At 34.6% G+C, this 27,793-nt stretch overlaps 1 protein-coding gene across 2 annotated transcripts in view; it reads left to right on the top strand.

Annotated features, from left to right (window-relative positions):
• Nucleotides 1-27,793, top strand: part of CLTC (clathrin heavy chain) — a 60,710-nt gene that overhangs the window by 16,535 nt on the left and 16,382 nt on the right. For both annotated transcript variants that reach the window (XM_017662576.3, XM_017662577.3), the window contains exons 2-16: nucleotides 4,627-4,834; nucleotides 7,450-7,718; nucleotides 8,265-8,426; nucleotides 10,151-10,264; nucleotides 10,693-10,866; nucleotides 13,987-14,184; nucleotides 15,066-15,266; nucleotides 17,359-17,511; nucleotides 17,972-18,094; nucleotides 18,913-19,050; nucleotides 19,295-19,459; nucleotides 19,611-19,791; nucleotides 21,175-21,338; nucleotides 25,867-25,992; nucleotides 26,926-27,068. In XM_017662576.3, coding sequence (XP_017518065.1) covers nucleotides 4,627-4,834; nucleotides 7,450-7,718; nucleotides 8,265-8,426; nucleotides 10,151-10,264; nucleotides 10,693-10,866; nucleotides 13,987-14,184; nucleotides 15,066-15,266; nucleotides 17,359-17,511; nucleotides 17,972-18,094; nucleotides 18,913-19,050; nucleotides 19,295-19,459; nucleotides 19,611-19,791; nucleotides 21,175-21,338; nucleotides 25,867-25,992; nucleotides 26,926-27,068 — 2,519 coding nt within the window. The remainder of the gene's footprint in view (nucleotides 1-4,626; nucleotides 4,835-7,449; nucleotides 7,719-8,264; nucleotides 8,427-10,150; nucleotides 10,265-10,692; nucleotides 10,867-13,986; nucleotides 14,185-15,065; nucleotides 15,267-17,358; nucleotides 17,512-17,971; nucleotides 18,095-18,912; nucleotides 19,051-19,294; nucleotides 19,460-19,610; nucleotides 19,792-21,174; nucleotides 21,339-25,866; nucleotides 25,993-26,925; nucleotides 27,069-27,793) is intronic.

Here is a 27,793-nt window from a genome sequence, read left to right as displayed (position 1 = left end):
CCTCACTGCAACAGTAGCAACATTCTACCCCAGGGTAAGATATCACCTCACACCATTCGGAATGGCTAACATAACATAAGACAAGAAACAAGAAATGTTGATGAGGATGTGGCGAAAAGAGAGCCCTCATATACTGCTGGTGGGATTGCAAATTGATGAAGCCACTATGGAAAGCAAAATGGAGATTTCTCAAAAAACTAGAAATAGATCATATAACCCAGCAGTTCCCATTCTGGGAACTTATCTGAAGAAAACAAAATCACTAATCTGAAAGTATATGTGCACTCCTATATTTATTGCAACATTATTTAAAATAGTCAGAATATGAGAAATGACCTAAATGTCCATTGGTAGATGAATAAAGATGATGTGGTAGATATATACAATGGAATATCACTCAGACATAGGAAAGAATGAAATATTGCCATTTGCACAACATGGATGGACCTAGAGGGTATTATGCTAAGTGAATTAAGTTAGATAAAGACAAATACCATGTGATTTCACTTACATATGAAATCTAAAAAACAAAACGAACAAAGCTGCAGTAGACTCTTAAACCCTGAGAACAGACTGGTGGTTACCATAAGGCTGGGGAGGAGGGGTGAGAATGGGTGAAATAAGTGAAGGGGAAGAAAATTAGGAAGTTTAGTATCTTGATGAGGGTGATGATTATATGAGTGTATATCCATGTCAGAATTCATCAAGCTGTACACTAATATTGGTGCATTTTATTTTATGTATCTCAATTTAAAAAACTAAAAAATATTTTATGGCTAGTATGTGCTATTTTGAAAATGAAGCCCATTTTGAAACATGTTGAATAAAAAATTTTTCAGTAATAGTTGACATACAATACATTATTGTACATGTACAATGTAGTGATTCCATAATTATGTATGTCATGAAATGCTCAACACAGTAAATGTAGTTATCATCTATCACCATACAAAGTTATATAATATTATTGACTATTTCCTATGTGGTACTTTCCATCCCCATGACTTCTTTTATGACTGGAAATTTGTACCTGTTAATCCCCTTCACATATATATTGCATTTGAAGAGTTTAAATCTATACAGATCTTACTGGATTTAGTTATCTAACATGATAACCCTTTTTTTATGATCCTGTTCTAAGAATGCACCTAAACCAGAATTGCAGTTAATGATGGTGACTTGCCTTTTCACTGTGTGTTTTGGAATGTTGCCCTTTTGAACATGTCTTAGGAAAATATGGGGAAATTGGTGAATGCTCTTAGCATTCTTATTGAAAAGTATTACCAATGAGAAAAAAATCTTACTGATTATTTTTTATTTGAAGAGGTGCAAGCAAATGTAGCTTTCTGTTAACTGATCAGGTCACTTGAAGTTCTGTCACTTATTCTAATAATGGGAGAGACTTTTTAGGAAGGAGCAGTTTCTTGTTTAGTTGTGTGTCTGGGCATCACATAAGTATGCTTTTTGAAATATTTGAACATGTGGAATTGGCAAGAGTTTGCCACTTTCCTTTTGTTTAATTTTGTGTTTTTTAAACAAAGGTATATATTTCACATGGCATATTTTGAACAGTACATTCTTCATAGAGATCAAAGATACATACGCATAGCTTTTTTCAGAGATTGTATTGAATGGGAAAAGAATGTAAGGATTACATAGATTGCCAAGAAAGCAGGAACTCCACCCATTTTTAACCAAATCTTTGCATTTTCTGCAAGTTACTCCAACTTTGAAGTTGGAATGTGTTCAAACACAATGATTAGGATCTATCTTTTTTAGTATTGATTAAATTGATTGTATGGATCTGCAAAGTTAAAGCTATTTTAGTGAATTTGATTTCAACTACTTTCATGACTTTTACTTGGCCTGTTTCTGTGAAATGTCTTTCTACTCAGCATAGAAAAAGCAGCCTTGAGCTGCAGATGGTCAGTGCTAACTGCATGCTTTTCTTACTACATTTATCTGGGGATTCTAGCCAGGAATAAGAAACAGGTTTCTTGACTTTGCTTTTTTCCTCTTCTTTGCTGTCTTTTCTAATAGTGTCTTTTCTTCTAGTCTTGTACCTGCCTTTGAAGTTGAAGTGGTAAAAAGGAATCTATTAGAATCACTTGTGGGGTCAGTTAGTTTGACTTATTTATTTGACTAACACTATTTATTTTTACTCTTTTTCAAACACTGTAGAACTTTTAAGCTGTGACAATTGAAACTCAAAATTGCCTTAGGTGAATGCATAGTAGTGACTTGGAAATACTACTAGAATTCTTTAAGAGTAATTCAGAAGATAATTTGTTGCTTTTATATATATAGCTCTAGGAGCTACTGGAATATTTTTTCCAACTATTGAGAAGGTAATTATGGATTAAATTTATAAAAATATGAGGACCATCTAATCAGAAAAATAAATGTATACACCACCCCTGAAACTAGACAACTTGGTTTGTATAAGGCCTCCTTGAAGACTCCCACAGCCCTATTCTATGTTATTGGGGACCTTCCTGCATTAATCTTCCCCCATTAATTCTAGAACTAAAAGTACTGTAAAATTTACAGGAACAAATTAAAATAATAAGTTTTATTATAGCCAAATTAATTATATCTCATAGCTTGTGTATTTGCCTTGTGTATACTTGAGGTTGTAACTGCTAGTTAACCTTCTACTTTATTTCTGTGTTTGTATTAATAGTTAAGACAGTTGCTTGACTCCTTGCCCTGGTATTCAGTGACTAGGTTACTGTAACTACACTTTATAACTAGTTGTGCCTGCAGTCATTGAGGTATAAAGAAGAAAGTGAAAGTAAAATGTAGTCTCTTGATCTTATATTGTATCTTGTTCCTATTCTTGGCCTGGTTGTAGTTAAGCACTATCTGTCAAACAGAAGAGGTTGACAAAAGAACTTAGATAAAATACAATTAACTTGACTCAACCAGTCCGTAAAGAGAATAGTGACGGTGGTGGTCCCTGGGTAGGGACATTGATTATCTGAGGGGGGTGCAAGGGCAGGAGGAAGACTTGATTTTTTTTTCTGTGGTTTTCATTTTTGTATTTTTGTGTGTGTGAATTTATTATACAGTGAAGGAAAGAAAAAAAAAAAACTAGTCTGGCCAAGGCTAATCAAGCCTCAAAATTGCCTTAGGTGAATTCCTTACTAGTGACGTAGAAACTTGGAATTCTTAATTTACAGAGTAGTTCATAAGGGAACTTGTTGCTTTTACATTTTTAGGTCTAGGCTTTCCTAGAATATTTTCTCAAATTAGTGGAAAGATAACTAAAAGATCCCCTTTTATTGGGACTTAAACTGTTAATACTAAATTAAGTAGCCCAGGGTATTAATGTGACTCACTCTGTTTTAGTTCTCCTAACAAGTTCTTTTTGTTCTTAAATACTTAACTGGTTTTCAAAGTCCCACTATCCTTAGATCCTCTCTTTGTTTAGCAAATACTTCGCTATCTTTTCAGTGCACCAAGGAAATCTGATTCCATTATTTTCCTTAGTATTAAGTATCTTCCTTTGCCTATAGAATAAATTTAGGATTCTATCTGGTGTACCTTTAGCATGTCAGTCTGACCTTTGCTTGTCTTTATAACCTTACTCTCTACTCTGCAAGCCTTTCATAGATCATATTCTCATAGCAGACCACACTTTCACATCACTGGGCCTTAGCTTTGTTCTTCCTTCTTGTTGAGCCTTCCCTAGTCTACCTCCCTTGAACACATTCCCTTACCTGTGGGTCTTTGATGAAGTCTCTTAAATACCTTTGTTTTGGCACTTTTTGCAAAGTACTGTAACTTTGTTTACTTGCCTATCTGCTCTTGCTAGTCCAAGTTCCTTTAGCTCTAAAGAACTCTGAAATTGTAAATCTGTCTTTTTATGCTGTAACTTAATTTTTAGATTCCTGAAGCCTCAATGCATGTGGACAACTACTAAACGTTAAAGGAGATAAGGGAGGACAGATCCAATAGTTTAAAGATCTTAAAACAAGAAACATTGATGACCTCATCCCATAAAGCATAAATTCTGGCTCTCATCTGTACTTTATCTTTATATCTGTTTGTTCTGCCTCTTACTTACAACCACAGGATTATACATCTATAGTTATAACTACAAGGTTATAACAAAACAATTGTTGGAAGAACAGAAGGTCTGCTATTTGGCTATTAATTTTCTGCCTTCCCAAACCGCCCTACCTACATATATGCCAACCCTTTACATGTTAAAAGAAAAAAAGTCTAATTAACTAGGGGTTGGGGAAGGCAGCAAAGGAAAGGAAGTTATTTCCAAATACTGCTTCCCTCTGAAGCCAGTTTTAAACCCCTTGGCTTCTTTTTATAAACAGGACTGTAACTCTCACAATTGTTCAAGTCTGGTTGTGGTTTAAATATTGTGTGGAATGGTAATAATATTCTTTGTTTTATGGAAGAAGTTTTTACATATGTGGTAAGAAGGAGATGAGTTGACCTCATCTCAAGGAAGGATATTCCAGCTTTCACCTAATGGAGGTGCACTGTTGACCTTGAAGCATTAATGGTTAAATGAAGATTTGTAATGGTGACAATACATGAATTTCAGGTCTTTCTAATTCATTTTGTAACATGGCTTATTAATGTTCTTTGTTTTTTTTCCCCTAGCTCCAGAATCTGGGTATAAACCCAGCAAATATTGGCTTTAGTACCCTGACTATGGAGTCGGACAAATTCATCTGCATTAGAGAGAAAGTAGGAGAGCAGGCCCAAGTGGTAATTATTGATATGAATGACCCAAGTAATCCAATTCGAAGGCCAATTTCAGCAGACAGCGCCATCATGAATCCAGCTAGCAAAGTAATAGCACTGAAAGGTAATAAAAAGATTATGGAATTTTATTTTTCTTAAAAGTCTTTCTATATAAAATTTATTTAAATACAATAATTAGGATCTACCTTTTTGGTATTGATTAAATTGGTTGTATGGATCTGCAAAGTTAAAGCTATTAGTGGATTTGATTTTAACTGCTGTCATGACTTCATGGCATGCTTCTGTGAAATGTCTTTCTACTCAGCATAGATCAACTTGGAAGAATTTTAAATTTTAGATGAAATGAAGTTAAATTTATACTTACAGTGTGATAAGACTGCTAAAAACGTAACTCCATACCAGAAGACAAGAAATTTGGAATTCATATTCTGGAATAAAATATACTTTATTATTATTAGCACATGAACACTGCAGAATTTTGTTACAATAGACTGGTCATGCTTTTTTAATACTTAAGACTTTTATTTCACTTAGATAATCAAGTTCTAAAAATGGCTTGAATTTACACTGATTATTAAAAGTGTGTGTACATGTAGGTGGGTATTAAAGTTTTGGACTCAAGGGTGCTGGTTGTATTGTTCCCTATTGTGACAATTAAAAAGTCAGTCTGAATAAACTCTATCAATCTAAACAGAGTTTAAAGGACCTCACTATCTGGGAGCCTATATTAATTTTTTCCCTTTGAACTTAGAATGTAAATGACTCTTTAAAACAAGTTTTTAAGAGGGCTAGGTTGCAGTCTGGTTCATTCTAGAAAAGGCATTTCATTGCCTATTTTTTTCTTTGTTGTTTTTCTTGATATAATAGGAGGAAGTGTTCAGATTCGTAGGAATTTCTTGATAAATTTTGTGGGTGAGTTGTTAGAGGTTCTGAAGTTTTTAAATTGACTTTTCTTTACATGATATAAATTTTGTACTTAGTAATAATACTGGTTGAGAGTAAATGAAGGGGTGGGGGGAGGGCATGCATAGTCAAAGAAATAAGTCACCATTACCTATCTAATGTAGGAGTTGACCTCATCTCTAGGAAGGATGTTCCAGCTTTCACCTAGGACCATATGGTGTATGGCAGTAAGCTTTCTATTAAACAATAAATGTTATACTTTAAGGTATTAAGCTCCCTTCAGCCTCTTTATATATAAAGAATTTAAATTCAGCTATGTAGCGACTTTCACCCCTATTAAAGGCCATCGTTTTATTTTCTCAAAATTCTTTTCTATTTTTAATGTTATTGTTATCTTATCACATTTCTTAATGCTTTCTTATGTGTGCAGATGGTGAGTTATCTTAAATTAGATTGTATTAGTTATTGTCCTGTTCTATAAAAAGAATAAATTGAAAAAGCTTTTCAGGGCATTGTACAATAATAACATTATAGATTTGTGCCTATATGTCATCCCTTGTCCGCCTCCCCAAACCACCCTACCTACATACATGCCAACCCTTTACATGTTAAAAGAATAAAAGTCTAATTAACTAGGGGTTGGGGAAGGCAGCAAAGGAAAGGAAGTTATTCCCAAATACTGCTTCCCTCTGAAGCCAGTTTTAAACCCCTTGGCTTCTTTTTATAAACAGGACTGTAACTCTCACAATTGTTTAAGTCTGGTTGTGGTTTAAATATTGTGTGGAATGGTAATAATATTCTTTGTTTTATGGAAGAAATTTTTACATATGTGGTAAGAAGGGTCATAGTACAAAGCTATATGTTTTGTGTCCTGTCCCATCACCCCCAGTCCTCCCACATATCATCTTATAATTTTTGTTCTTCAGGAGCCATATTCTCTGTGGCTCAGGAATGGAGTTTTCCATAGTTTCCAAAAATGGATCTGGATTGGATAATCTAGTGGTAGCCTTGGGTTTTGACCTCTTTTAATTTAAATCAAGTCACTTTTCAGACTGTGATGGATTTCACATTATAAGTACAAGCCTTTGCTGAACTCTGAACATTCAAGGCAAATCTTACCCTTCTTTTATTAAATGTTTGTTGTCTTGACTGGATGAAGCTTGAACTTTGTTCTTACCTCCAGTAGATTAACTGTACCTGTAACTGTCCTCCTTGGTCCCCTTCTTCTCCCCAACACCTGTACCTTTCCTTTTGTATTTTAAACCAATTAAATATAGCATGCGCTTTCACTTACGTGTTAAGAGATACAAGGCGGAGTGAATCCTCTTCCAGAATGCAGTTTCCACAAGATTTAGTTGGATGGGGGATGACTGTCTATTAAAAGTAGACATTTTCCCCATGTTTGTATCAGATTTGCTTTGTTCTTCCTACCTGTAGGTAACTTAGTTCATGTGTAAACATTCTTAATTACAAGAATAAATGTTTCCCATCATTGTTACATGAGCCTTCCTTTAGACTCTTTTAAATTTGGGATTTAGAGTTCTGTGGACATCATTCTATATGTTTCAAATGTCTTTATTAGAGGTAATATAGTTTTTGCTTCAGATGTAGCAGCAAGTTATTTGCTCAGTCTCAGCTCTCTTCAGTGGTTGCTGTATCACTGTGACTTCTGTAGTTGGTTATTAGTCTCATGATAGAATCATTTTGTTTAGAAGTTACAGATCTTATAGAACTAGTCTAGCTATCTAGGATAAATATTAATTTATCCTGAACTTTGCTTTCTTAGTGATTCATAATTCTTAATTGTGTTTTTAGCTGGGAAAACTCTTCAGATATTCAACATTGAAATGAAAAGTAAAATGAAAGCCCATACCATGACTGATGATGTCACCTTCTGGAAATGGATCTCTTTGAATACGGTTGCTCTTGTTACGGATAATGCAGTATATCATTGGAGTATGGAAGGAGAATCTCAGCCAGTGAAAATGTTTGATCGCCATTCTAGCCTTGCAGGGTGCCAGATTATCAATTATCGTACAGATGCGAAGCAAAAGTGGTTACTTCTGACTGGCATATCTGCACAGGTAATGTATTTCTAGTTTTTAATAAAGAAAAGGTCTAGAGAGCTAATGTACCCAGCATGCAGTCTTTTTTGAAATTAGATCTTACATGCTCAGTCCTGTTGAATCTAACTTATTTTGGAAAACCTTTTTTTCTTTTTAAAGAAATAAAGATTGCTGGCCTAATGCCTTTATACTGGCATAAGTTTCAGAGTACTCTTACCAAGGGTTTTTAGATCTTATTTGCATATCAAGTGGATATTGAGTTCCTGTATGAATGATTTGGAATTTGTCATGAATATTTACTGTAGAATGAGTATTCCTATTATCTTTTTTTTTAAGATAATAAAGAGATGGTTGTATATGAGGTACATTTTAAACATTCATGTTAACATTTACTAATGTTTGGAGCTACATTTTAAATTAAGATCACTTCTCCATTGAAAACTAAATAACAATTATAAACCCTGCTGAAGATGAGAAGGTATTCTAATCATTTTACTAGTTAACGAATTTGGGGTTATTTGGTTCACTGGGTCCCCAAACTTTATTCTCTTTGATCCTTTGTAGCAAAATCGTGTGGTGGGAGCTATGCAGTTATATTCTGTAGATAGGAAAGTGTCTCAGCCCATTGAAGGACATGCAGCTAGCTTCGCACAGTTTAAAATGGAAGGAAATGCAGAAGAATCAACACTATTTTGTTTTGCAGTACGGGGTCAAGCTGGAGGGAAGGTGAGTTTTGGCTTTGGAAATTATTTTAATGAGAACTTGTTTTGACTGTTTCCTATTAATCAGTCACCTCATTTCAAAATAGTCTTTTCCTTTTCTTGTTGATTTGTTTTTAACATTCAGATTTGTGTTGACTTAGTTTGTTTTAATTCTGCTTCTAATGATTCTTGTCTAAAATAATGTTCTCTTGTGATAGTTGTCTAAAAATGAGTAATGTTCTTTAACAACTTTTTTGTATCAGCTGTTTAGAATAAGACTATTTTGATTGCTTTTACCAAATGCCTTAATTTTATATTTTTCAACTTTATTGTGCATAAGAATCACTAAGGTTGCTGAAGTCTCCATTTGTGTGTCTTACATCTAAAGCATCTGGTTCAATAAATGGAGCTCATAATCTGAATTTTAAATCCCATAAGTGACTAGATAGAATGTGAACCACAATTTGAGTAACACTCCCTGAAGTCAGAGCTTCTCAACCCCAGCTGTACATTGGAATCACCTGAACAAAGTGAAGGATCTTGTATGTTAGGGTTCATTGTTGGAGACAACAGAAACAAGGTCTGGTTGATCAGAACATTAAAAATTTAGTGAAAGGATAATGGATAGTTTACAATAGGTAGGAAGGTTTAGAACCAAGTGCGGAAAATGAGGAAGAATAAGGGAGAATGTTCAGCAGCCAGGCTCCAGCCAAAAGCCCTGCCCCGGCTCTGAGGACTCCGCTGCTGTTCTGACTGCACTGCTGGATGCCACAGTTAGCACTGGTGTCCCTGGAAACTCAGTGTGAGTGCTTTTCTCACTGGCAGAGTAAAATCTCTGAAGTCTTAATATTTTTCCATGGTAAGTAGTGGAAAAAATTAAGATAGAAATTGCTTAAACTGTGATGATCTTATAGCCTTTCAACAGGGAGGGAGCATATGTAGAGAGTTTTAATGCTGCTAAAATTTCCCTGAACTGAGGAATGATCCTCCAACCTCTCAACATGACAAGCACAGAAAATGCTGATATTTAGATCTGAATTGGTAGACTTTAAACAAAAACACACATAGGTTTTAGAAACTAGAGGTTATTGTTAAGACATAAGGCTGAGACAGTTTTTTTCCAATAGGGCCTTTCAAAAAAATAAAGTTTTTGTAGTATCTGAAGAACTGTTACAGTTTGTTGGACCTACTTGGTACAGTAGGCTAAATCTTTTGTAGTCTGCCATGGCTTTTGAAGGAACCCATAATTTTTTCAGTATGGCTAGTCATCCTAAATAATGGTGAGAACCGTCTAAGTTTGATCAGGTATATATCCTGAAAACTGAATTATTTTTTTGTCTGAGTCCATTCCTGACGTAATTAAGCGAAATATAAATAGTACTCTTTCATTGACATTATTTACTTTGTCTTGCCTGATTGGTGTTTAGGAGCAGATAATTAAACCAAAATGTTCTCATGCAGTTTATGAGGTGTATTCAGCTTAGGTGTGTACTTTCCATCTGTGTTTGGGTGGATGTGCTGTCAGAGAAGAATTTAACAACTTAAGTTAGGTTTCTATTTGCCCCACTCAGCATAATGTCCATATGAGTTCTTTTTATTACTGAGTATCCCGTGGTATGGTTGTACTATAGTTTAATATTCAGCTATATTGTAGGACATTTTGGTTGATCCCAGTTTGGGGCTATAAATAAAGCTGTATGATCAAATGTAAAAGATCTAGATTTATATGTTTTATTTTCTTTTGAATAGTTACATATCATTGAAGTTGGCACACCACCTACGGGGAACCAGCCCTTTCCAAAGAAGGCAATAGATGTTTTCTTTCCTCCAGAAGCACAAAATGACTTCCCTGTTGCAATGCAGGTATTTTAAGCAAAACAAATGGACTTTTAAAATCCCTCCTCGTAAAAAAAATTAACCCCAAACTGCTACTCACAGTCAATATAATTTGTGCATAGAATACCCTTTATTTAAAAAAAAGTTCATTAGTGAAACTTTATAAAGTAATACTCAAACTTTCATGTAATGTATAAACAGGGTTACCCTGAGTTCAAAATTATGTTTTTTAGCTTACACATTTTATTCATATATTTGTGTTTTATGTAAAGCTTGGGATAATCCCACATTTACATGTGATGTAAGAATGAGGAAACCATAAATATTAGCTTTTAATTTTCTATATAAGCCTCTTGTCAAAGTTCTAGAATTTCACCATCTCTAACATGCAATTGGACTAAATTTTCTGTTTGTGGATTCATTATTTTACTAAAGTGTTGATTTTCTTTATACAGATCAGTGAAAAGCATGATGTGGTATTTTTGATTACTAAGTATGGTTATATCCACCTCTATGATCTTGAGACTGGTACCTGCATCTACATGAACAGAATCAGTGGAGAAACAATCTTTGTTACTGCACCTCATGAAGCCACAGCTGGAATAATTGGAGTAAACAGAAAGGGACAAGTAAGGAAACCTTGAAAGTTAAGAAATAAGATAACACTTATTACCATTAACTTTTTTCCCCCCAAAAGTAAATAGTTTGGATGTCAGAAAACAATATATGCCCCAAAATACAGAAACATGCTATACAAAATCTCTGATCCTGTCCCAGAGAAATCATTTGCTGCATAGTCACTCAGAATTGTGTTTATGTGTCTTTATTGTCAAAAGAAATGACTCTCCATGCAAAGAAACTATTAAGGTCATGTTTGTATTCTTTTTATACCCTTGTACATAGGGGTTTTCTTCTTATGATCTTTAAGACAGATTATCAACTACAAGGAAAAGAATTCTTCCTACATCTCTTTTCCTAACTCTTTATTAGTAAATATTTAATGTTGGTAGGTGGTATCTTACAGTAGCTATTGTAGCATACCTGGAAAGTTAATCCAATTAGGCAGAGAAAATACTAACCTGTTCTGGATTTGTCACATTTGACAAACCTCATCTCACCTAACAAGTGATGCTTTTCCTGTGTTTTCTTAGTATTTAATGTAATTAAAAATATTTTACCAGGAATATGTTATTTTTTGAAAAATCGTTAAAATTTCAAAAAACAATACTGTTACTGGTGTTGCCTTTTACTAGTTTTCCTCCAGATTAGTATTTTTTTCCTGATAGTCAGCAAAGGAAGTAGATAGGGATTTTTCTCTTTTGTTCTATTAATTTCTGGAAAATGGTATGTATATGAAGAGGCAGGTACTCTAGGGAAAGGGAGCCTCTCCTTACCCATCCACTTAACCTCAACTCTACACCTGGTTTAGGTGCTTCTGCTTTATGCTGCTGGAATTGAGGTGGCCCCCCTCATAGCACTTATCACAATGGATTACAATTGCTTGTTTAATTGCTTCAGCCCCTGTTCTTCATTAGGAGAGGAGCTTTTCTTTGTTCTGTCTCTACACCAGTCAGTGTCTGGCACAAAAGTGACTTTAAAAATTCAGTAGTTTTCCAGGGCATTACGATTAGCACACATAATGTAGTGGAGCGGGGGACACAGGAAAGGCAGTATATATAGAGAAGACATCTTACTACACTGATGGACAGTGACTGTAGTGGGGTATGTGAGGGGGACTTGATAATAGGGGGAGTCTAGTAACTGATGTTCAAGTAATTGTACATTAACAATATCAAAAAAAATTCAGTAGTTTTCATTTATTCAGTTGCATGTGCCTCTTGGAAAAATCAATAATGAATTGAACTTTTTGGGAACTACATTAGTGATAATTTTATTATCATGAAGTTAAGCCAGAGACCTTTTTATTCTGTTACTGTGCTTACATTTTTGAGGTAACACTTAAGCTGAAGTGTCTTAAATAATTTCACCATATATATTTGATACTCAGAATTGTGAATATCTCTGATTCCTTAGAACACTGATTGTTCTTCCCTTACCCTACAAATTTTCTATGCTGGCTGCTTTGAGTAAGGAGATAAGTGTTTACAGTTACCTTAGGTCTCAGGGCTTTTCTTTGCTCTTTTGATCAAAGCCAACTACAGCTGGACATATGACTGAAAGAATGAGTGTGTGACTTTTTTTGGTTAAAAAAATCACAATCAAGATACTACTGCTAATACCTAACTTAAATTTTGGACTTGGCAGAACTTAGTACTTTAGAAGATACAGGAATCTTCTCTGTCCCCTGTAAATCTTAAGTACTAGTTGCTAGAAATTTGCTAGGGTGGTCTGAAAGCTGGTTAATGATGAAACTGGATTTGATGTTTGGGAAAGATAAAGGTAGCAATCATTAGGAAGTTCAGAAAGTGTAGTTGGAACTGGATTTGTTCATTTTCCTAGGCAAATCAATAATTAAAGGTTGGGTCAGAAATATAAATAACTATAAAGAAAGTAATTGCTTGCTTCCTTTAAAAGGTATGTCTTAATATGAAATAAAGTGACACATTGCCAATACAGGATACAATGCAAGGCTTGGGGATGGGAATCTGACCTGTGGAAATGAAAGAATTTTGGAGGTTAAGATTTTTTCATTTTCCTCAAAAGGACTACATAGGACAGGCAGGATAGACTGTTACCTGTTTGGTTATTGAGATCTCAAGTTCTTTCTGATCTTGGGACAGGAATTTCCCATGATTATTTATTTAATAAATATTAAGCATTTCATTGTGCTAGACAGTGCCCAGTGCTAACTACACACAGTTAAAGTTAAGTCTCTTTCCTTATGTGGAATAGTGACTGAGAAACAGACAGGAAATTGTAATAGCGTGAGAAGTACGGGTAATATAAATAGTTTGTAAGCTGGGGTGTATAACCAGCTCTGGTGTTGGAGAGAGAAATGGATGCATAAGTAGGGAAGCATTCCCTTTCACTGTAGCAAGTGACATTAGTTCAGCTTTTAGGCACATAGGAAAGCATTCTGTGGCAGTGACTTAAAGAAGACTAAAGGTGGATAACTGTTCTCCAAATAGAAGCAATTAGAAGGTGCTCTTTGCCAGTGCTACATTTAACCACCTGCTTTATGCCTTGCATTATATTAGCAGCATGAGGATTCAGTGGCCCTACCCCTTATTGGGTATATAATCTGGCCTCTAGGAATGTAAATGTAATTAAAGAAAATTACTGAAAAATCCTTGTGGAAAAAAATATCTTACAGTTAAAAGAAATATATGTACCTTAAACTTCTTCAAGGCAAGCCCTAGAACCCATTTAGATACCATAGCTTCTTCAGAGTCATTTTCTATAGGTTGTCAAGATTTTGTTTCCCCAAAATCTGTAAACCGAATGAAATTGTCCTCCAGAGCTCAATTAAATGTGAGCCTTAATCTTTGATTTTTACCATGTTTAGAGTGGATGGATGGTAGCAAAGCAATTAGAGTTTGGACAGTGAAGTGTAGGGAGTTTATATATTACAGAATAGCCATATTTTAGGGACCCCCAAATGGCTTGCCACCCATTAGTCTTCTTTTTCCTGGACTCTTTTTTCTCTTATCTTTTTTTCCTGACAATGGAGAACAGCTATCACAATTTTATTACCTTTGTGACTCAGTAGTAATAGGCTCTAAACAGACTTGGTATCACTGATATTCAAATGAACACGTTGTAGCTATTCATTAATCTTTAAATTACAGGTTCTATCAGTATGTGTGGAAGAAGAAAACATAATTCCTTATATTACTAATGTTCTACAAAATCCTGATTTGGCTCTGAGAATGGCTGTACGTAACAACTTAGCTGGTGCTGAAGAACTTTTTGCCCGGAAATTTAATGCTCTTTTTGCCCAGGGAAATTATTCCGAGGCAGCAAAGGTGGCTGCTAATGCACCAAAGGTAAATAGCTATGAAAATGAAGTTGCCATGATTGGATTAATTTTAATTTGCTCTATTTCTGATACTGTTAGAAGTGGAACAAGCTCTCCACAGAGAAACTAATCCTTTTTAGTTTATAGTTTTATGTAGTAGAATATGAGTAGAATTACTTTGGCAGTGCCTCTAGATTTGGTTAATTACTTTCCTGTGCTCTAGATTTGGTTAGCTCTTTAAAATTTAGAATGTTAGAAGGATATGTAGGTTTAGCATGCTATGATTTACATAGATGGAATAATGTTTAGTTACTTAGTTGTAATACTGTTTCACCTCCTCCTACTGATTTTATTTCCAAAAGGTGAAGATTAAACAGATCCTTTTCAGTTTATGGTAGGAGGCATTGTCTGAAATTGAGCTGAATTTATTCTCATCACCCTTGTGTTTTGTTGGACTGACTTAACACCTTATATCCTAACAAGTATCATGAAATTTGCACTTAATATGAACCTGGAAAAATAGCTATCTCTACTTTATGATATGCTTATTTTCTTACACAGTTGTAATTAGGTTGGTGTAATTCTGATTCTGAATAATTTTTTTTTTTTTTAGAGGGCATCTCTCATATTTATTGATCAAATAGTTAACAACAATAAAATTCTGTATAGGGGACTCAATGCTCAATGTGCAATCATTAATCCACCCCAAGCTGAATAATTTCTTAACATTGAGCCAGGGATATGACAGACATCGACTGAATCTTTACTGTTCAGTATATTGAAGATTTGAAATTTGGTATTAGTAGATGTAATCTTGCTTTTAAGATTGACCTAAGAAACCCATGGAATTATTGATGTGATGTTGTATCACCTTTGAAAGGAATCTTTAACAATTTTTCTTTCTTAAAGGGAATCCTTCGTACCCCAGACACCATCCGTCGGTTCCAGAGTGTCCCAGCCCAGCCAGGTCAAACTTCTCCTCTCCTCCAATACTTTGGAATCCTTTTGGACCAGGGCCAGCTAAACAAATATGAATCTTTAGAACTATGTAGGCCTGTGCTTCAGCAAGGGCGGAAACAGCTTTTGGAGAAATGGCTAAAAGAAGATAAGGTACCTTAACTTGTGTTGACATACTTTTGCTTTGATTACATTAAATACCGTGGTAACAAGTTAAAAACTTCTAGTCTGCACCAAAACTTCTCCATCCATTTATTGCTTATAGGAACCAAACAAGAATAGATAGTGCATGAGATCCATAAACTTAATTCCTTTTGCAAATATGTATTTATTTTTTTATGGTAGGTTGAGGTATAGGATATCTTTGTTTAGTTTTTTAAATAGAATCCAAGATACCTGGGTAACCTGGAAGCAAATTGCTATCCTTTTGCCTTAAGAAAAGCTTAATACAAGATGCTTACTTCAGTATGCATTTATATTTGTCAAGATGTGTAACACTTATTTGGACATAAGAATACATTCCTATCTCCCACATCCAACACTCAATAGGCACATAGTTTCAACCATACAAATATTGTAACTTTTCTTTTAGAATTCTCCAAGTATCATTAAAATTGTGTTATTTGCTGCTAGTAACGATCTTTGGATATGCAAGGGAAACTGTTAAATAAAATGTTGGATCTTAGCAGTGTTAACAAGCCAGCAGGGCTGTCTAATTAAGCAATGATGTAATTTCCAAAGTGATTTCATAGAATCTTTATTGGCATTACATAGAAAAATATTTAAGTAGTTTCTTGAAATTTATTTAAATACAAACATTTAAAAGCTGTTGCTAACCAGACCTCTTCACTGTAGGATTTTCCTATGCTTTTGTATTCATTCAGTACCTAATTAATTTCTTTTTACATAGAACATCTAATGGTACTATGGTTTTCTGGAGCACATTATGGCAAAACTTGATTATTTGTAAAGCAACTAACAAGTCTTAACAGTTCATTAGTGTTGTTATTCCTTTCCTACCACCATAACAAGCCTTTCTCCACAAGGTGGCAATACTGAATTGCCATGTCTTATGCCACTGTGAAGAACTGAGGTGGTACTGTTCAAAGCACTCTGATTAGTGAATAACTTTTAATGTTAGATCTTTCAGCTTTAGTGTGTATTGGTAATATTTTTACACTACTAATTATAAGTCCTTGTTTCTTGACCCAGCTTCTGGCAATTTTGTAGGATACTGGAGAATAGTACTTCATAGTTAGAATGCTTGGACAGGAGTCTGCTGAAGAATAATTACTAGCTACACCAGCGAGTATTTGAGGTCTGTCCTAATTATTTAAATAAGGGAGGATGGAAATAGCCGGGGTAACTGACCTATATAACAGTGTGAAAGGTTTTTGCGTATCATTGCCATTTTTTGTGAGTGGTCATATGGGATCCGTTTGTGGTAAAAGGAACACGGGTCAACTCTTTTTTTAGTTAGCATGTTCAGTTAAGAGGTACAGACTAATCAGACTTTGCTTCTCAGTACTGACTACCAGTGATAAGTGCTATTCTCTGACATAGCCATTAAAAGTAGAAAATAAACTAGTACGTAATGCAGAACTCTGAGGGAAGCTGCTTTCCAGATGGGCAGCTGAGTAAGGTAGGTTCAGTAGTACAGAGGAGAATATCTGCTTATATGCCACCTAAAAATTCTTAGATTTTTGTCTGTTTGACCTTTTGAAATTAGAGGGTCCTGATATACAACCTTAAATCCAAAAGTTGAGAGGGTAATGAATCTTAGATTTTTCCGGCATACAGATTATACCCTGATTTTAATAATGGTCCTTATAGTAAGCCTCATTTGGTTCCTTAAATTTCAAATTTTCATTTGATAACATTATATTAAAGTTGTATTGTTTTTGAAAAGTTGGCACCATGTGTGTCTGATATCTGTATATGGTTAGAAGTACAAGCTCTGCTGTTTAAATGCTTTCTAACATGGTAGTTGACAGTATGTATAAGCATGAAGTTCTGGTGGGCTTTTTATCTTTGTTTAAGATAGGTAGAGAATTCTGCTGAGACATTACTATGTATACAAGATCAAGAGTCTTTGCTAATCACAACCCTTGCATATTTATAATATATTCTGGGACAATTGAGTTACTAAGTACCTGTCATATTAGTTTTGTATAGTGGAAGTAGTATCGACTACTCATTTATAAAACAGCTCATGGATTACTAAATCTCTTTTTCCTTTGGACAGCTGGAATGTTCTGAAGAACTGGGTGACCTTGTGAAATCTGTGGACCCGACACTGGCACTTAGCGTGTACCTAAGGGCTAATGTCCCAAATAAAGTCATTCAGTGCTTTGCAGAAACAGGTCAAGTCCAGAAGATTGTTTTATATGCTAAAAAAGTGAGTTCAGTGAAACAAATTCTCAACATAACTTCATTAAGACATTAAGAAAGAATTTAGCTGATAACAACTCACTATATAGTGACTTTATGGTGAATTCCCTTAAATTATTACATACCTCGGAAAGTATAAAAACCTTATTTTAGCTTTCACATAAAGAATTACACCTTTTAAAGTATGGAGACAGTTACTCTTGCATGGCTTATCACAATTTAAAGTGGGAGGAGTGTTTAATCTCTTAAAACAAACTTTTTGAAATGGACATGCATCAAAAATGAATTAAACTAGTTACAAAATTCTCCCTCATTGAAATATGTTATCACTAAGGTATCTACTTAAGTTGAAAATGAATTGGTACTTCCACCTGTAGTTTTATATTAGCAATATTCTGTTGTAGAAGCCTTTAAATGATATAAAAATGAAGTTTTGCTGTGGAGTTTAAATTTCTGTTTATTTGTAGGTTGGATATACTCCAGACTGGATCTTTCTGCTGAGAAATGTCATGCGTATCAGTCCAGATCAGGGACAGCAGTTTGCTCAAATGTTAGTTCAGGATGAAGAACCTCTTGCTGATATCACACAGGTAAAGGCATTAAAATATATTCTGTAGAAGAATAGGGGAGATCTGAGTTTCAACAACTTTGGAGAAAAAAGGGTTAACCTTTCAGTTCATAGAAACTAGTGTTATATCTAAATTACATGGATAAACCTTAAGTAGCTTACAGAAATGCAAGTTGCAGGAGAATGGACAGGAAGCCACCACTTTTATACAGTTTTAAAACATGCAAAACAAACCATCTTGTTTAGAGATGTGTATGCATTAAAAATAAGAAAGATATAAGGGGATAGGAAAACACAAGGGATAATGCTGCCACTGGGTGAGGGGAGAGGGAAGAGATGCATGTAGGTAGTGGGAGTCACAGACTCCTTTATATTTATGTTTTTGTATATTTTTAATAGTTCATCAAAATTTTAAATCTATTTGTTTGATTGTATTTTGCTATTACATGGTATCTTGAAGTATTTTGCAGTTGTTTTTACCAGAACTGAAAGTAACTACAGAAGTCAAAAACCTACTTTTTTTTATTGAAGCATCATTTATGTACTTTTTTTTAATTGAAGCATCATTGATACACTTTTTTATTGAAGCATCATTGATAAACAATCTTACATTGGTTTCTAGTGTGGTTACTATCTCTCAACGTAGAGAATTGTTACAGAAAACTTATTCTTAAATTATGGAGTTACGTTGTCCAAGTAGTGTTTTTAAATCTGAGGATTTGGTCTGGCAAGTTTTTTATGTAAAGAAAGAGATGTTTAATTTCATTTACTATGCTCATCAGCATTATAAAGCAATTTTTAAATGCCTCAACAATTTCCTTTCATTCTTTTTTCTTGCAGATTGTGGATGTCTTTATGGAATACAATCTAATTCAGCAATGTACTGCATTTTTGCTTGATGCCCTGAAGAATAATCGCCCATCTGAAGGTCCTTTACAGACACGGTTACTTGAGATGAACCTAATGCATGCACCTCAGGTACGTGTTTTCATACTTTCTAGGCATGTCTTCAAGACTGTTTTAGTACTTATACAGAGCTGCTTGGATTGTTATTTGAAGCTACTGAGATGCCTGTTCCTCATTGAAGAAAGTGTAGCAAACATTCCTTTGCACTTTCTCTACTTACACAGTTCACTGTTAAATCTTAATATGTAACCTGGATATAGAATTACTGATATAAATGGGATGGTAAAATAAACTTATCCTACTTGTGGTTTTATAGGTTGCAGATGCTATCCTAGGAAATCAGATGTTCACACATTATGACCGGGCTCATATTGCTCAGCTGTGTGAAAAGGCTGGCCTACTGCAGCGTGCATTAGAACACTTCACTGATTTATATGATATAAAGCGTGCAGTTGTTCACACCCATCTTCTTAACCCTGAGGTATTTTAGTCTCTTACCTAACAGCTACTGTTAATTATGATTAATTGATATACTGAAAATGTGTTTGTGGTACTGAAGATAGCAATTTCATACCACCATTAGGTTCATCATTATTTCACTTATTTATTTATGTGTTTATTTTGTCCTCTAGTGGTTAGTGAATTACTTTGGGTCCTTATCTGTAGAAGACTCCCTAGAATGCCTCAGGGCCATGCTGTCTGCCAATATTCGTCAGAATCTGCAGATCTGTGTTCAGGTGGCTTCTAAGTATCACGAACAACTATCAACTCAGTCTCTGATTGAGCTTTTTGAATCTTTCAAGAGTTTTGAAGGTAATTAGGATTTTGTTTTGTTTTTAATTACTAAAGATAGGTAAGAGGTTTATTATGGTGACTAGGTTATTGGAAATTCTTTCTACATGCTTAATTTTATGGAACAGCTTAAGTTCTATTAGTTAGTAAATGTTGCCAAGCATTTGTTATGTGAGGTTTTAGACTAATGAATAAGACTGTTCACTTGGATATTATATAGGTGAATTGAAGGCAGAATTTTAAGATACAAAAATGTGCAGTAGCTGTGTCATTATATATGACAAAAGTACTAATGGTCAGGAATAAGATGATTCCATGTTTACTTTGTGTGACTCTTAAAATGTCAAATGTTCCTAGCCAAGGACATTTTGTGACGGAGGTTTTCTCAACCTCAGTATTACAGATATTTGGGCTGGGTGATTTGCTTGGGGGTGAAGGGAAATGGTAGGTTGTTGTTCATGCCAGCTACTTAGCAGCATCCCTACCTTCTACCCACACTAGATGACAGTAGCATCAGTTCCACCAATTGTTACCATCAAAAATGTCTCCAGACATTGCCAAATGCCTCTGGGGAAGAAAATTACCCTCAGCTGAGAATCAGTGCTATACTGAGTACTAATGTAATCAATTGTTGGATGACTCTTAGGTTCATTAGCAAAACTTCCAGTCCCCAATTACCTTTTCTTCCTCCTTTTTGTAGTATTGTTCTAGCCAGAAGGAATGAGATTTCTACTAGTTTTCTTAATTTTCTTAGTTACTGTATATTAACTATGTACTAAATTTATACTATTCAGTACAATACCCAATAGCCACATGTAGTTATGTATGTATATTTAAAGTAATTAAAATTGAATATGACTAAAATTTAGTTCTTCAGTCATACTAGCTACATTTCAAGTGCTCAGTAGCCACACATGTGGTTTACTGGCTGCTGTATTGGATAGCAGATACAGAACATTTTTGTTATTGCAAAAGTTCTGTTGGATTGCACTGCATTAAATTCTCTTCAGATGACTTTTGTATTTTTCCTATTGTATGTGAAAAAAACACCTGCTATAAGGAACTTCATATAAGATTTCTCTTATGGAATATGGTGTGATAATTAGCTTTGTATTAAGTAGCTGCCTTCTAAACTATTTCTCAACTACTAGAAACATCACACTGAGTTTTCTGTTCTGTACAGATTAAAGTGCAAATCCATTTATTGAACCCTGATTACTGGGTTAATTTCTTAACTGAACATTTGAGCAACAGTTTTTATATGGGAGTATTTAGTGTAACAATGTTTATTTTTTTTTAATTGTGGTATAATTAACAATGTTTTTTAATTGCTTGAATATTTTTCAGTTCTGTCATTCTCAAAGGTGCCACCTATGTTTAATTTCAATTATTTGTTTCTTTAAGGTCTCTTCTATTTTCTGGGATCCATTGTTAACTTTAGCCAGGACCCAGATGTGCACTTTAAATATATTCAGGCAGCTTGCAAGACTGGGCAGATCAAAGAAGTTGAAAGAATCTGCAGAGAAAGCAACTGCTATGATCCTGAGCGGGTCAAGAATTTTCTCAAGGTAAGTGGTTTTGGGTAATGCATTTTCTGGTTGGGTTGAGGATCAGCAGTTCTACAAGGGGTTGGTCATAGTTTTAAAATTCTTTTTTCCCTTAAACGTGAGATTCTTAGCATTCTCAATTGTGTGCTGAATTAACTTCTTCCAAATTGAATACTCTGGTTTCCTGTGAAATAAGGAAGGAAATTGGTAAGGAATACTTAAGAATAACATTCTATTGTTTAAAATAAGAAAAAAATAGCACTATTTCAAAGAAATTTCCTTTCTTTTTAATTTTGAAAAGTGATTATATTCTCAGTGTCATTTAGGCTCTTAATTGAAATATAGTTGATATACAAATTATTTGACTTCAGGTGTACAACAGGCACCTTTTGAATATTAAGATAAACTTGCCCTCAGTATCAACTTCTAAGGAACATCTACTATATGCAAAGGGGGGACTGTTGTCTAAAAGACATAAATTATCAAATTAGCTTGACTCAAGCAACTAAATGTTAATCATATATAATTCACAAATTGGAAGTAAGATCAAACAAACAAAAAAACCCCTCAGCTTTGTGACACATGAATTTATAGAGAAATAAGAGCTGCCTGTGTTGGAATGAAGAAGTGATGGCTTAAAGCATGTAGCTCTTTAAATCATACATAAGGACAGTTCATTTTTTTGTTAACTTTAGCTTTTTTCTCATACTTACTAGTTACGTTGTGAAGAAGTAAAACTTTAAAGTTGGGTTGTCTATAAAAATCAAGAATACCAAAGAACATTCAGATTACCCTGCCAAATATTTTATATATTATATATTTTACATATATGTATGAAATGATTCCAGAGATATAGTACTTTAGTATTTTTTATCTTTGGAACTAAAACCAAAATGTTTATTATGTAATTCAGTAGGAAAAAAATAGGCTTATCCTACCTCCTAATGGCCATCATTTTTAGATAATCTATAGTTGTATTAGCTGATTGTTCCTTTGAAGAACTTAACTACCTAGGCTCTAGATTAAATAGTTAATGCCTTCAGGGTTTTAGTGTAATGAAGTGTTGAAAGTGCTGAAGATACTTTGTATCTTAGATTAAAAGCTAAACTTTCCATATCCATAAAAGTATGACTTTAAAATGTCTGGGCCATCATGAACATTCTGAGTAGGCTGGCTAGAGCGATGGGCTGACTGAGTAGGCTGGCTGAGTAGGCTTGGGTTTGAACCCAAGACTTTCTGGCATCAGAACCTCTAAATAAGAAAGATTTGATGCTTGCTGTATGCTTGACTGGTATACCCATAACACCAGTTCAGTTCCTCCTCTGAGTATCAATACTGTTTCCTTTTTTAAAAAATACTACTAGATTCTTACACTGATTTCTTTATGTTGTTATTAAGCTCTCAGCTTTTTGGCTTCAGTTATAATTTCTGTAGCTTTTTTTTTTATTAAGGTATCACTGATAGACATTCTTACAAAGGTTTCACATGAGCAACGTAGTGGTTACTATGTTCACCCATATTATCAAGTCCCCCCAACATAACCCATTGCAGTCACTATCCATCAGCATAGTAAGATGTAGCATTGAGTTTTAATACTTGAGTTATGTATATGTTAAGCAGGACTAAATTAACTGTTTTCCCCTAATTATGATGTTCTTGAGCTTCCAAAAAAATCTTCTCGATCCTAGGATGATGCAGCCTTAGGTTATTAGTCCATGAAATCTTCATTAGATGAGTATTCCTCCTCCATACTTGTGAATTAGGTGCAAGCTTGATAGAGGAGGGAGTAGATGTAGATTATGGGCTTTTGAACCAGTCAGATCTGGTTCAAATTCCATTTCTTTCTGTTATTAACTATTGTTTGTTTTTCAGTATATGGCTAGCTGTTAGGCAAATTAACTAAAGTGCTTCAGCCTGTTTCTTCAACCACACGCTGTGTTATCAAGTGATAAATGTTGTTAATAAACTGTATTGGTAAACTTTGGAAATACATCTTTTGAGTTGGCCTACATATGTTTTCTAATAGGCAAGTTTTATTTCTTTCCTGGTCTAAGTTATTTCTGACTCCTTGAAGGAATTTTAATTCCAGCCTGAGTTAGAGGTAAACCCTAGTGTCTTATCTTTAAATAATCTGAGATGCACGCTCACAGTATAAGATGTTCCTGTTGTAGTCAGCCTTCACCCCAGTTGTGTGAATGAGCATTCTAGACCATTTACTTTCCTTACCTGTAGGAGTACGGAGCTGCATGCTCAATGTCGTCATTGCTATTTTGGAGATACTAGCTGTATGATGATTGACTAGTGTTGGATGTGAACTTGATGATGATAAGAAATATATTTCTTTGAATCTAATCTTGAAGATTCATGTGCCAGGTATATGTGAGCCACAAGAAGACACATTGGTGAATATGATTTCTTCTGTGAGAAAGGATATAGCCTGTGAGCAAGATGCAATGGTTTTATTGGCAGCATTTGGCTTGTGCCCTAACCCTGTGGAACTATTGCTCTGTAGAAAGCATGAAACTGTTCTTTGAACCCATGCCACCTTTTATCTTATTTTGTATCATTCTTCCTTCCCTGGTTTTGCTTCAGAGGCACTGGCCTGCTTGCTATTCCCGGAACTCTACAATCCCTCTTCTGCAGAGGGCGTTTGCTTATGCCTTTTTCCACTTTTCTCTCATACCTTCACGATCTGCTCCCTTAGCTTTTCTTTCAGATTTCTGAGCAAATGTCATGGGAAGGGACATGTCAAATTACCCTATCTAAAATAAAACCTACCGAGATCCCATCCTCACCTCCTCCATATCCTTATTTTTCTTTGTAGCACTTAACCGCTATTGTGGTTATTCTCCCTTCACACTAGAATGCAAGTCTCTTAAAGCGATGCGTACTTTGATCCCTGCTCTATCTCCCGTGCATTAGAACAGTGTCTGGTACATAGGTACTCAGTAAATAAGAGTTAAATGAATAACTTCATGTTTAAGAAAACCTGTGGAAGTGTTTGTATGACTTTGATTTTTGATGTTAAAACCTTTAACCATAGTAGCTGGAGGGTAACCTTTGAGTTAATAATTTAAATATGAATAGCATTATTTCCATGTATGAAATCATGTGCAAATTTAGGCAGTCAAGAAAGTATCCTAGTTTGTGTCTGCTTTTTCAATCTTAAATTTCCTTTTCCTTTGGGAATACAATATAATTGTCTTCGCCAGCAGAGATCTTAATCACACATGCATGAGAATGGAATAACCAAGTAATCTCGATTACCTGGAAGTGTGGTGTCTCCCTAAATGGTAAAATAAAGTATGTGATGTTGTATATGTATATTAAACAGAATAGAGAAGATTAGTGTATTGATCCACTACATCTTTGATATTTATTTAGTAAGGAAAAACTTGGCTGACTGAAATCTCTTGTATAGGTAGATCAAATATTCTTTATAGAAGTGATAGCAGCTGTTAGCACAGTTACCATGGTGGTAAATAATACTTGCTTTAGACTTTCCTTAATGTGAAAAATCTGTAACTGGACTTCCACTTCAGATTTACAGACATTTTGATATTCTTTCAAGATTTCTCATGACTCTCAGATTTAGTTTGGTGTTCTATGAACACTTTGTAAACTAATCTTGGAATTATTTATAATTGGGTGACTGAAATGTGCTAGACTTAGCAGACCATTTCATTGTAACCTTGAAATAATGTTCTCAGTGGCTGTCATTGGGAAAGGTCATATTCTGCTTAGTTCTACTTCCTTAGACTTATCATAGAGGAATTGTTTATTGAGGAAATGTCTGTGTATAAATGAATTCCTGATGGAAACTGTTGTTTTTTGTGCTGTACTTTATGTCTGTGGAATATAACAGGACATGTATCAGGTAAATGCCCAGTACAGGTCTTACCCACTTGTCTGTAACATCTCTGTCAATCTATAAGGATCATAGTTTGGTATTTGTAATGGTAAAAGCATTTGGCAATTTTAAGATGTCTTTTCTTTAAGTGCTTTTTTTTTTTTAACCTTTTTCTTACTACAGCAGCATGTGGTGTCTTTATCATAGCTGTCCCCATCATGCTGCGCCTTGCAGACTTTATTGTTATGGAGTGTTAAAGGCTGACCATATAGATTGGAATGGGGGAGGCATACAAATTAAGTCATTAGACTGAAACAAATGTGAGTTTTTGTGTGACTGTAGTTCTTAAATAAATTCCAAATTCAGTTGAAGTGTTGCTATTAATGAAAGGTCTAGTGTGATGATTTTATATATTGAGTGCCACTGGTGGCTCACAAATCTTAATTTATATACTTTTTTTTGGTAAAGGGTGGGGGCGGGGGGAAGAACCTGGTATTTTGCTGTGAATCAAAGTATTGCTTTGTAAAATTTGCTGAAAATGGGGATGGTCACTCTCCAGCTCCTGGGACATTTTTTTCAAGAGGAGAGCCAAGTTTATGTGAACCTCTCCCACCAGTGTAGAACAAGTTTTCATATTTTACATAGATATGATATCGCACAGAAGGAGAAAATTAAGACATCCATTTGTTCTTTTTTCAGGAAGCAAAGCTAACAGATCAGTTACCGCTTATCATCGTGTGTGATCGATTTGACTTTGTCCATGATTTGGTGCTCTATTTATATAGAAATAATCTTCAGAAGTATATAGAGATTTATGTGCAGAAGGTAAGTAATACATAGATAACTTAAAAATAGAGTCATATTTTAGAGTTTACTTCTTATACTCTTGTAGATCTTCATCCTTTTGAAACTCTTTGCCCAGTAAGAGTGGTCTGCTACAGTAACTTTTCACGTGTCTTTTTTCTTTTTTTAGCAGAATCCTTTCTTAGATTAAAATTTTACATGCATGCTAAGTATGTAAAACAGAACAGAATTGACTTAGTTGAAAAAGTTAGGTGGCCTACATCCTACTTGCTTGATAGCCCCAGAGATATCCATGTAGAGGTCAGAGATACCAAAACAGTTTTAAAACCATCTTAAATATAAATATTAGAAACTTTACCTTCTGATTCCAGAAATAGACAGTTTTGCTGTAACAGCCCTTTTTATTTACAGTTTTTCATAGTCATTCCATGACTTTAGCTTCTTTGGACTTATTTATCCTTTGGAGAAATGCTGAGGTAATTAATTAACCAAGGCAGATTTCCTGTTGAATTCTGTCTAGTTGCATATTTAGACTCAGTTTATTACTGAATTTTAAAACTTGGCTTACAAGAGGGAAATGAGTTTTATTTTTTAAAACTCCTTTTTCCCTTTTTTATTAGTAATAAAATGGCATTCTTCTGTTTTGTTATTGGAGTATTATTGATACAAAATCTTATATTGGTTTCAAGTGTACAACACAGTGGTTCAGCAGTTACGCATATTATTAAATCCTCACCCCCACTAGTGCAGTTACTATCTATCATCATAGGAAGATGTTACAGAATGATTGTATATTCTCTATGCTATACTACCAACCTAATGACCAACTTGTATTATGATTGAGAATTTTTATGCACCTTTATCCCCCTCACCTTCCCCACCCACCCACCTCAACCCCTCCCCAGTGGTAACCACCAGTCACTTCTCAGTGTCTTCTGTATTTCTTAAACAAAGGTGAATCCAAGTCGACTTCCTGTGGTTATTGGAGGATTACTTGATGTTGATTGCTCAGAAGATGTCATTAAAAACTTGATTCTGGTTGTAAGAGGTCAATTCTCTACTGACGAGCTTGTTGCTGAGGTTGAAAAAAGAAACAGGTGTAGTACTATTTTAACCTTCATACCTGGGATAAACTAGTAGTCTCTCTCAGCATGGTAGTAGATTAAAATATAACCTGTCAGTTAACCTAAAAGCTACTCAGTAACACGCAGTCCATAATTCCCTCGAGACAGCTAATTTAGAAATGAAGCTAGCTGTAGTGCTGAAAAAAAAAAATCTGTTTGCTGAAATATTACAGTTGTCAAATAGAAAATCTGTTAACCTTATTAACTTTTTTCCCTGTTTAGAAGTACAGCTACATATAGCTATGTAGTTTGACTTTGTGTATGTTTTTAATGTAAACTGTATGACAGGCTTCCTTTTAATTAGGTATGATACCACCATATTTAGTAACTAATTCTTTGATAAATTCTTGAGTATAATGAGAGAGTTTTCTGTGTAACTCCAGGTCAAACTGAGTTTTAATTGAAACCTTAATATGATAGTATGAATTTGCAATAGAGAATATAGTGTTAAGTGCTTCTAGTTCTTCATACTATTCAGTCTTTTTTAGCTGGGACACTTTGATGAACTAGTGTTGAGAAAGTACTGATGTAGTAAATGAGGTTGGTGGGTTGGTGTAACAGTGGGAAGTTACTTTAATTATAAAAAAAAATCAAGAAAGCTTATGTGGTTTAATTTTAACCTGAGTTGGTGTAGGTGTCCTGCTGTTCGCATTCATAAAATTTGTGTTTGAATGTTTCAAACATGGAAAAACTAGTTT

Source organism: Manis javanica, chromosome 4 (assembly GCF_040802235.1).
Source record: "Manis javanica isolate MJ-LG chromosome 4, MJ_LKY, whole genome shotgun sequence".
NCBI lineage: Eukaryota > Metazoa > Chordata > Mammalia > Pholidota > Manidae > Manis > Manis javanica.
This window is presented reverse-complemented; position numbering and strand designations above follow the sequence as displayed.